The sequence below is a fragment of the Sinohyriopsis cumingii genome, chromosome 8, assembly GCF_028554795.1.
Source record: "Sinohyriopsis cumingii isolate HCF-2022 chromosome 8, ASM2855479v2, whole genome shotgun sequence".
NCBI lineage: Eukaryota > Metazoa > Mollusca > Bivalvia > Unionida > Unionidae > Sinohyriopsis > Sinohyriopsis cumingii.
The window spans coordinates 90885523-90896397 of NC_142968.1; the positions used below are offsets into that span (position 1 = coordinate 90885523).

General features: G+C 36.3%; 1 protein-coding gene across 1 annotated transcript; it reads left to right on the top strand.

The window, feature by feature from the left end:
• Nucleotides 1-260: 260 nt before the first annotated feature.
• On the top strand, nucleotides 261-9293 carry LOC149794131 (uncharacterized). Its single transcript, XM_089968184.1, has 3 exons — nucleotides 261-839; nucleotides 2017-2398; nucleotides 5476-9293. The coding sequence occupies exons 1-3, from the start codon at nucleotides 642-644 to the stop codon at nucleotides 8025-8027; spliced, it is 3132 nt and encodes a 1043-aa protein (XP_089824310.1). The 5' UTR covers nucleotides 261-641; the 3' UTR covers nucleotides 8028-9293.
• The last annotated feature ends 1582 nt before the right edge of the window (nucleotides 9294-10875 follow it).

Below are 10875 nucleotides of genomic sequence, written 5' to 3' on the forward strand. Positions count from 1 at the left end.
TTATCCTGAAACTAACATTTTTATAATCCAGAATATGTCGTAACATGGTTGTAAAGTGATTCGTTAAACTCATACCTACTTAGTCATTAATCAAATATTCATCAAGCGGCCTCTTTCTCATATGCATGAATGCCGCTGTGTGTCAATCAATCTGAGAATGACAATGCTGCTCCTGTTTCTTAAACATTTAAAAAAATCTACATCATAAATGATGACAAATGAATGCATAAATGATATATACTTCCATTGTTGTACGCTGTATTCATCATGAGGTGATATTGTTCTTCCTCGCTTTAAACAAACAACAAACTAAAGACATAGTGTCTTCAGCTGTACTTTATCACACAGGACTTTGTTGTCAGTGTCAATATTTTAGGATGTGCCAGCGATAAAACAAAAATGTTATAATTGTGCAAATTCGAACGGGATTTGGAATTTTAAAGAAAAGAAATTATATTATTGAAATGTGTGATTTTATTCAGTTTGTACAAAGGACGCAGAATCGATCTGAGGAAAATTCTATGCAATTTGTTCTTTCATAATGAATGATTGTGTGTCAGTTATCTGTCAAATGAACGTCAAAATCCAAAATAAAAACGTTTTGCATCATTGAGAAAAGTGTTGTGATTAGGACGTCAAAGATGGGAAAGAAAAATGTCTTCCTTTCGAAGATTAATAGTTTCAAAGTATTTTTAGTTTTCATGCTGACCATAAAATTACCCCGATGCACTGGTCAAGGGAGGATGATTGAACCCCCAATGAGGTCGTCAATGTGGCGATATGGCTTCAACACGCCGAAAAACTACCAAGACGATCTCCTTCATTGTGGTGGATACCAGGTAAGACTAGTCTTTTAAACCATATCAAACCAACAAATTTCTCTTTTGAAATTGCTCCTCAGATTACATTTATCAAAAGCTGATGCGTGGAACGTTTTAAATATTTCAACGGGATTCTTAGAGCTAATACACTTCTTCGTGAAAAAAAGATTTAAAAAAAATACCGCATCCTCCTTTATATGTTTTATAAAACTTCATCCATTGGAGTGATTATTTGCGACTTGTGAGCCTATCTGTCATGTCCAAAATACAAGGGCTATATACATATGTATTTCGGACATGACAGATAATGCTCACAAATTACAAATAATCAGTGCAATGGAGGAACAGACGAATTAACCCACCGGTGGTTATATCGACATTTTGTTATACAATATGTCAGTCTGCTATTTGAACTAGATTCATTTGTATAGGGTCAGATATAAAATTATTTATGGCCAACAGTTTTGCATATCCGTCACATCAGTCAAACATGTGCGACGAAATCCCTCTAAATTTAAGTTACAAAGTGGCATCAGCTTTAATTTTATCCAATTAATTACGCGTACATCAGTGTTTAAAATGTGTACAAGAATAAGATGGCAGCTCTGTTATATTTAATATATAGTCAAAATTTGCAGTTTGTTTCCATGTGTTTTGAAAGCTGCCGGGAAAGATAATGGTACTTTTCTACATTGCTTAGTAAGGACTTCCTTATGTGTTAATGGTTATATTTCATTGCGAATAGATCAAATGTCCAACATATATCAACCGAGCGTACATTAAAACGCTTGCAATTGTTCCGTTAATGAAGATGGCAGTAATGAATGACAAATACACAGCTTTATCTTGACCTTTTATTCTTACAGGTACATCAACACTGACGATGTTTTCCAAATGTATCTTACGCAGTCCGTATTATTTCCTTTTCTTTAAGCATATTTGCGGAATGAAACTACAATTAGTTTTACTCTTTTTTAACCTTAAATGATCTACATTATATTCTTAACACTGCGATAAATGCTGTAATGTGAAAGTCCTTAATAATAGTTTCGCAAACAGCAGTTGGATAACGTCTTTTTACAAAGCAATTACAATTATCCAGTTTTGAGAAAAATTTATTTAACAAATAACATTTTTTTTTAAATGGGACAATTTTGATTTATTTGTACACTACAAAATGTTCTTTTCATTCCAGAGGTATATAGCAAACAATGAAAGATGTGGGACATGTGGGGATCCGCATGATGGTGTACGCCACAACGAGGCTGGAGGTCAATATGCCACCGGTATTGTTGGCCGATATTTCTCACTCTCGGACACTCACATTCCCGTGACTATAGAACTCACAGGGAGTTATGGCGGCAAATTTGAGTTTCGACTGTGTCCCCATAACAATGTGAAGGAGCCTGTTACCCAGACGTGCCTCGACCGATATATTTTACTTATAGAGGAAGGAGTTTCCCAAGGAACGCCTTATTCATTTGAACCCAAAACTAGTGGTACATACAATCTAACTGTTCAAATTCCAGATGGTATGTTTTGCACACAATGCGTCCTACAGTGGAAATACAGGGCAGGTAAGTAAAGACCGTCTACCACCCCTCTATTTTTGTAGTGGTGGTAGTGTGGTGATGGTCCTAATGATGATGACGACAATGTTGGAAGTTGCGTTGGTGTTAATGAACGTTACAGTGATGATGATGATGATGATGATGATGATGATGATAATTATGATGATGATGATGATCGTGTTGCTGCTGACGATTTTCATAATAAATATTCATTCCACAAAATGATTATGCAATGCTAATTGAAACAATCAGTATACAAGCGATACGCTTTAAGTTGAAAGAGAAAGAATGAATATATCAGGCTTTAAAAAAAATATGCTCAGTATTTCACTAAAGAGATCATACACAGCTTGCTGTGCATAAACGTTAGTCTGAGTGCGAGGAAAGACTTCAAGTTTGAAAATTAAAACTCCTTCCGGAGTGCTTCAGCTAAAGTTTACCGTAGCACAAGAGAAGACTTGAAACTCAAGAGTTAAAAGTCCTTTCAAAATACTTCAGCAAATGATTGCAGGAGAATAAAGGAAAGCTTTGGGGCTTATGTGACCGCTGTGGTCATGACACCGTGTATCCGGGCTACATGGCTAAACATCAGCGTAGTATAAACGATAGACTGTAATTAATTCTAACTGATAGAAGTACCTAGATTACATTATTCTAATTACATATAATTGATTTGTTTAATTATTTTTTAATTTCGATGTAAACAATTAATAATATAAACATTGTATCTAGTTGTTGACCTTGTTCCAAATCAGTAACAGTTTTGGAAAACAACTTTTAAATTTTTTAAAATTATCTTTCTCAGAGTAAGAATCATTCAGTTGAGTCAAGGTTATACCTGGACTACGTGACATCAAGTATGTGTCAGTTGATAAAAAAAACTTCTATTTTTTCCAGAAGGATGAACTTTTGACCCTCATCCGGGAATCTGTTTTGCGCCTTAAGTAATTATTAGCAAATACGTGGTCTATGATTGAAGTCATATGACCAAATACACGGCCTATGATTGAAGTCATAGGACCAAATACATGGTCTAATATTTGAAGTCACAGTCCAAATACATGGTCTAATGACTGATGTCATAGGGCCAAATACATGGTTGAATGTTTTAAGTCATAGTCCAAAGACATGGTCTAAAGACGGAAGCCATAGGGCCAAGTACAAGGTCTAATGACTGAACTCATAGTCCAAAGACATGGTCTAAAGACGGAAGTCATAGTCCAAAGACATGGTCTAAAGACGGAAGTAAATAGGGCCAAGTACAAGGTCTAATGACTGAAGTCATAGTCTAAAGACTTGGTCTAAAGACTGAAGTCATAGGACCAAGAACAAGGTCTAATGACTGAAGTCATAGGGCCAAGTACAAGGTCTAACGACTGAAGTCATAGTCGAAAGACTTGGTCTAAAGACTGAAGTCATATGGCCAAGTACAAGGTCTAATGACTGAAGTCATAGTCCAAAGACATGGTCTAATGACTGAAGTCATAAAGCCAAATATGGGTTAATAAACAAACAGGTATTTAAACATTAAGCTGGAAAGTTAAAAGTCATTGCCGGTGCTCCACATATGATTGGTATTCGTACATAATCTGTTTATACAACCAAGTATTATATATCTAAAATCGATTAAGTATGAAATTTGTACACACTAACAAACATAATTATTCCTATAGCAAACTAGATATCGGCACGTTTTGTTGTTGTTGTAGGGTTTAACGCCATTTTTCAGCACAAGATAGGCTATACTTGGCGGCTGGTGGAAGAAGGACCCGGGAAAACCCCGGGAAGAAGCATCGACCCACGAGAAGCTACTGACAATCTTTCTCACGTACCCACGCTAGCCGAGCCCGAGACTCGAGCCATCGCAGACAGGTTAGATGGCGGTGATCCGGAACGGTGAGTGCTGTAGACCATTCACCTACTTGTTGACCCTACGCACGTTTAGAAATTTTATTATCCGAATACTTGGTTGAAAAGAAATATATGTACCAAAGGGATATTTTAAAAGACTCTATTCAAAGTCGATATTTATAACTCAAAGTGTTGACTTGGTCTTGGAATTTTAAGGGCACAGCACACTATGAAGATTATATTGTGTTGATGCTTCAATCAAGAACACGGCACGATAGTCAATGAGAACACACCCTATTGACCACGAGCCTAACGTATTACTGGCCTAGACGTAACAAACACTAACTTTCATCAGTCTTATATCTGTAAGAACCTTACTTTTAATCGGCAAATTCTGGCTACCTAGTATTATATTGACATGCCGTTAAACGCTAATATGTATGCCCATACATATTTGTGTATCCGCATTAATTTTTCCCGTGTGCGTGTGTGTTTGTGTGTGTGTGTGCAAATCCAAAATGGAAACATATATTTTATACTTCACAATGGATTCTGTAAAACACTGGAGGGGAGGGTATGGGCAACTGCCCCCTTTGCCCTAACCCCGGACGCACATACATACGTACATACATGCATGCATCACACACACACACACACACACACACACACACACACACACACACATACATACATACATACATACATACATACATACATACATGTGTCTTTCCAAGCCTGAAGAAAGATACGTACTGATTTGCTTCTAAACACTTGGATTTTATGTGTTTCGCCACAGTTGGTTTATATTTAATATTATTTTTAGGGCTCATGGTTATCACTTGCAAATTTATTATTATCTTGGTATGAAAATAAATTCCCAAGTTGTCATTCTAGTGAACATCTGATATTAGTAAATTCGCACAATGGTTTCTTTTTCGGGGGGTGGGATATAGGATTGGTGTGCCATCGTTAAGCAATCATTTAAATAGAAATTACGTTTTCACACAAAAGAAAACAAACAAACCATACAAAAAACACCTTGTGCCATATAATAGTGTATATTTTGTGGCAATTAACTTGCCAACTGATGATTAAAAGCCTTCATGACTTTGTCAATCGCCACTCTTTTGCGGTGATTGACACTGGGCTATGGAATTATGCCTGCAATTTTGACAATAGAAAGTTGTTTCAAAATGCAAAACATAATGCATCTGTCTTTTTGTTCATTTCAGAGAACAGCGTAGGAATCAGACCAAAGAAAACGGAGTGTACTGGATGTAATTACAGCGAAAATTTCCAAAATTGTGCAGACGTTAGTATCGGCTACTATCCAGAAATGATGCCTAATGTTGCAGTTACAAAGCCGAGCGACCATTGGACAGATCAAATAAAGCATCTTCTCCAACCAGATGCTTACAAGTTCAATTCAAATGGAACTGAAAATGTCCTACCATTTACTAAAAGCACTACAAACAGGTCATCGATTCTGCTATCTACTATACCGCCTCCTCGATTCCCAAAAATATCCACTATACCGCCTCCTCCATTCCCGATAATGTTCACTATACCGCCTCCTCAATTTCAGGTAATATCAACTATACCTCCTCCTCCATTCCCGATAATATCCACTACATCAAAAATAGAAATGAAGTCAGAACATCTCATCTTTAAAATCGCATCTCCGCCACAAACCAATTTTTCTGAGCTCCCTTTGGTGGACGGTAAAGTAACCAACTCATCAAAAGAAACTTCTATTCGCCATTCTCTTATTGACAGCAATATACCGCCCAAATATTCACATATACTACATAATTTGCATTCAAACTCTGAAATGTCTGCGCTAAGCGAGCAAAATAATACTTTGACCACAAACGGAACTGTTTCAACCAATACTTTGACCACAAACGGAACTGTTTCAACCATAACTCATGGCTTACACCAAAATACATTTACAACAAAGAAGCTCGAATTAAATCTTGACAAACGAATTGCTGACAATCTTTATTCGTCACAAGCTCAAGCTTCTGACGCACAATCTTCATCAAATGTGATGCGTGTGAGCTCCAGTTCAATAGCAGACTCTACAAATGGTCAGATAAATACGTCACGAGAAGTTTTGGATGACATTGAAACAAGAATCGCTATAGCCGAACTCATTTTGGCCGATCAGCTTATTGCTCAGGAAGCTGGGCAAAATACTACAGCTCATATTGAAAACGATCTTAAAACGATGAAGACAAAAATAATTTCCCTTGAGGATAAATTGAAGAAAATGGAAAAGAAGCTAAGTAAAGTGGCAACGGATTTAACGAAGGCAAAAGCATTGGCATCACCTGCGAAATCCAGTAGGAAAGAGATATTGCGAAGGATGGGACTAGGTTTTCATTTCCCAAAGGAGGAGACAACCACTGTAACTATGCCTGCATGGAACATGGAGGAGAGGATTGTGGGAAAAGCGCTGACATTTTCAAAGAATGCTAACAAAAACGAGAATGTGGTTAACAAAGTTCCGAACATTGTTTTGGGAAAGGTAATTAAAGATTTAACATCAAATAGTACTTCAGTGTCTCAAAATGAATTCATTCCTGAAACAACAACTACTGCAAATAGTGACACCTGGAAGATTACACCGAAACCAATTCTAACACCTAATGATATAGCAAATCCAGCCGAGGGTACGTCTTTTGACATTCACACTGCAAGACTTTTAATGCCGGTAAGACAAAGTGCATTAAAACTCAATGATATAAACGAACCACAAAAATCTGAGTCAAATTCACATCCGATCCCTTCAGCTATTAAATCAGCACTAGTTCTCGATAAGCACCTACCTGCAGGATCTCTTCGCTCATCGGCGGCACCTGTAAATGCACTGGACCTTGGGCGGTCAATTATTGACCAAGGAAATACCGGTAGACTCACTTCATTAGCGGAATTTACTGATCTTCAACAACCCGTCCAAGACAGGAGCTCAGGACGACTTAATCGTATCCAAAATATGGGAATCCAACCAATACAAGGAGGAGCTGATATTCAAAACACAGACAAAACAGTTTTTCAGCTTGATAGCAATTCAGTACCAAGATCAAATGGGCACGGATCGCTGTCTCTTGTTTCGTCAGGATCTGCTACCTTACAATCCAGAACAAGAGTAATGACTGTCTCATCGGTGCAAAGAACGGCTGAGCAGGTTAATGCAGTTCCAGACAAAAATGTTGCGGCACTCCCTGTCTCATCAAAAGGAACAAGGCCTCAATGGCAAATGATAAGATCTGCACAAGATGTAATTGATTTGAGATCCAGTATTGAAAACAGTGAAGCAAATAATATGCAAAAGTTGTCTCCCTCAATGGGTCCTGTTTTTAATTCGAGTATTGGAGGTAGCAGTGCAATGCAAACTAATACTTTGTTTTCTAGGGGGTCAGTTCAACAATCGCAACAGCAGAGAGAACAAATTAATGCACAACAGCTTCATTCACAGCAACATTCCCAGCAACAAATTCAAAGATCATTTGCTTCTCTTCCCTCTGCCTTTGTAAATACAGCAACTAATCACGCTAGTCAAGTCCAAGCTCCTCTTGTGAGAACATTTCAACCCAGGACAATCATGTCGCAGGGCCAGATTATACCGTTTTTACCAGCGCAAAACAGATTTCTCAATCAACGGTTTCGTGCGATTAACACCAATAGTCCTGGAACTATAAATAGCCAATCACAGCAGCCCATTATAGCTTCTATGCAATCAATCGGTTTCTTTCCGACTGCAGGGATTCTTTCAGGATAATTCCAGTGACCTCTGTTCAGTTGACTTATTTGTGTGCAAGCATGATAAGTTACACAAAAATCAGCATTGGTATTCTATGCAGCAGAGATTAAATAAAAGAAAACTGAAAGGACCATGATAATTGTAAACAGTCACGTGCATGAAAGTTGTATGCATTATATTGCGTTTTTAAGCTTACAGAAAGAAAAGTATGCGCAGAAATATGGTGGTTGGTTATAGCTAATTGGCCTACATATGAAAAGGATATGTTTTTACATCCGCGTTAAATAAGATTAGATCAAAATTAGTAGGTTCTGCTCACAAAAGTTTAACACCAGTTTCATTTTGTTGCATAAGATGACTGCGATCTCTGAGACTTTGTGTAAATAGTACATGAATAAACAGATGATAAATAATATCAATAATATATATATATATATATATATATATATATATATATATATATATATATATACTCGACATAACTGAAAGTGATATCCATGGATTCTTTAAGAGAATGCTTGATAATAGTAGGCATAAGTAATATTTAATACTAATAATTATATCAGACAAGTTAGAGACTTTTTAATTTGTACTCTACGGAGATTCGAAACCAGGTCCGCAAGTAAACGGCTCCCGTCGCCTTGCCTGCACACACCAGTTCATTGTGTCATCATTATATATATATATATATATATATATATATATATATATATATATATATATATATATATATATATATATATATATATATATATATATTTACAAAATAGAGCTTATTTTCACAATTTGAGATAAATTTGTACACATTTGGCTCCCAATATGGCAACAGTGGAACAGTCTTAATTAAGACACAGAACCCTCAAATAGGATAGGATTGCTGCTGTTGATGATTCTAATTCAAATGACCGAGAAGTGCTATTACTCATGCATCCAATGCAAACAAAATAATAATGTTTATTATTATTATTATTATTATTATTATTATTATCATCATTAATTTTCCGTTGAGTAAAGCGCATGATATGACTGGGTATTACATAAATTGTATCCTTATCAAATGTTATTGTTTCAAAAAACAATGGAATAAACTTAAAATTTTACATTACAAGGAAATCAACCACCCACCCACCCACTCCAATCAAAATTCTAGTAGATAGTTTGACTGATATCCTGAGTCTAAAGCAAATTATTTTATTTATTATCAGCTATATCATCGATTTGATTTTTTTTAAAACAATGTATCATCTGATTTTGGCTCTCTTAAGTAAAGGACAGTCTACGACATTCGTAGCACATTTTTATTGATGGAATTCATTTAATTCTCATCCGTGGACCCCAGAATGGCATTCCTACTTTTAGAAACGATGTCAAAATAGAAACGTGGGTTTGTCTAAATTATGTTTATCTATTCTTGAGCTTTAAAACACACCCTCTCGCACACATACAAATATCGACAGACAGACGAACAGACACCATCTATTAGATTATACCTTTTTTCTTGGCATGGTAGTTGTTTTTGAAATAGGAGAAATGGGAGAGATGGGATAGGGGTACAGATGTTTACAATATGATAGGGATTTTAGAATTGTAAGGGAAAAATGAAGTTAGTTTAGTTGATAACGGATTTACACTCTAGTTTATAGTGCTTCTTTAGGACCGAAAGGTGTGGGGTCTTTGGATGAGAGGGTGTTGATATGTTAGGATCATGAGGATGATGTTTAGTTTTAGAAAAGGATGCTATAAGCTAGGTGAGGATATTGTTGAAGGAGGTACAGATTTAACGTGATAAGAGAATATGGGAGATATAGAAGACATTTTTATTGATAGGGGATTTTTAAATTATTTTAGCATAAGTTGTTTTACTTCCTACTTTTTCTGAATGAGTTCGTAGCTTTGTTTAAAATAGGAAGATAGGGTCTGTAGGAACATTATAGAAGGGGTAGATATTTTATCTTCATAAGGTGGTCCTAAAGGTTTAAGGGGACACATCCTTAGAGAATGTATTTGTATTTGATAACGGATTTAATTCAACTTTTATATAAGTTCTTTTGAATCCTATCCTTGTGAGTGTAAAATAAGGGACTAAAGATGCTAGGGATATTATAGATGGATGTAAAGCTTTTCATTTTATTTATAAGATTTATAAGGGGGATACTAGGGTACCTAGATAGTATATAGGTAGTCGATAATAGGTTCGTGGATATTATAAACACGGGTGCTGGATAGTTGATAACTGAGTGTTGGTAATGGATAATTGGTTGATGACTAGCATATACATGGGTACTGGACATTAGAAAGGTGTGCTCTTGATATATGATAACTATCTGTGTATATTAAACAGCTTTTTGGTGAATATTAGATATCATGGTGTCGATAGCAGATCATTATTTGGAGGATAGTATGTCACTGACTTCTGGCAATTAGACAGGTAGTAGTATTAATCAGCACTGATATCTCAGACTATAGGTAGCAGGGGATAGTTTCATACATAATCCGCCATTAAATTTCTGAACCTAAGGCTCTCCCCCCAGCCTCCACCCCCTCCGGTTACTTCACATTATCTAGGCAGTGAAATCCCTAAAGTGGACGAGGAAGCAGAACTAGTCACCCATAGCAGTAGACACATTGGATTCAAGATAGAACTGGCCAGGATGTAAACTATATTGAATTGCATCAATCGTTTAGTACAAAATGCTTTACAGAATTATGACATAGGAAAATGACTTGTATTTGCATTGTGGGCATCATTGTGTGTTGGGATCATCCCGGTAATCTCTCAATAAACTCATTAGTACTTATGGGTTATTCCTGGCAATAAATTCTGTCACTTGCCGAAAAACTCGTTCATGGAAAACTCGAACGCGTT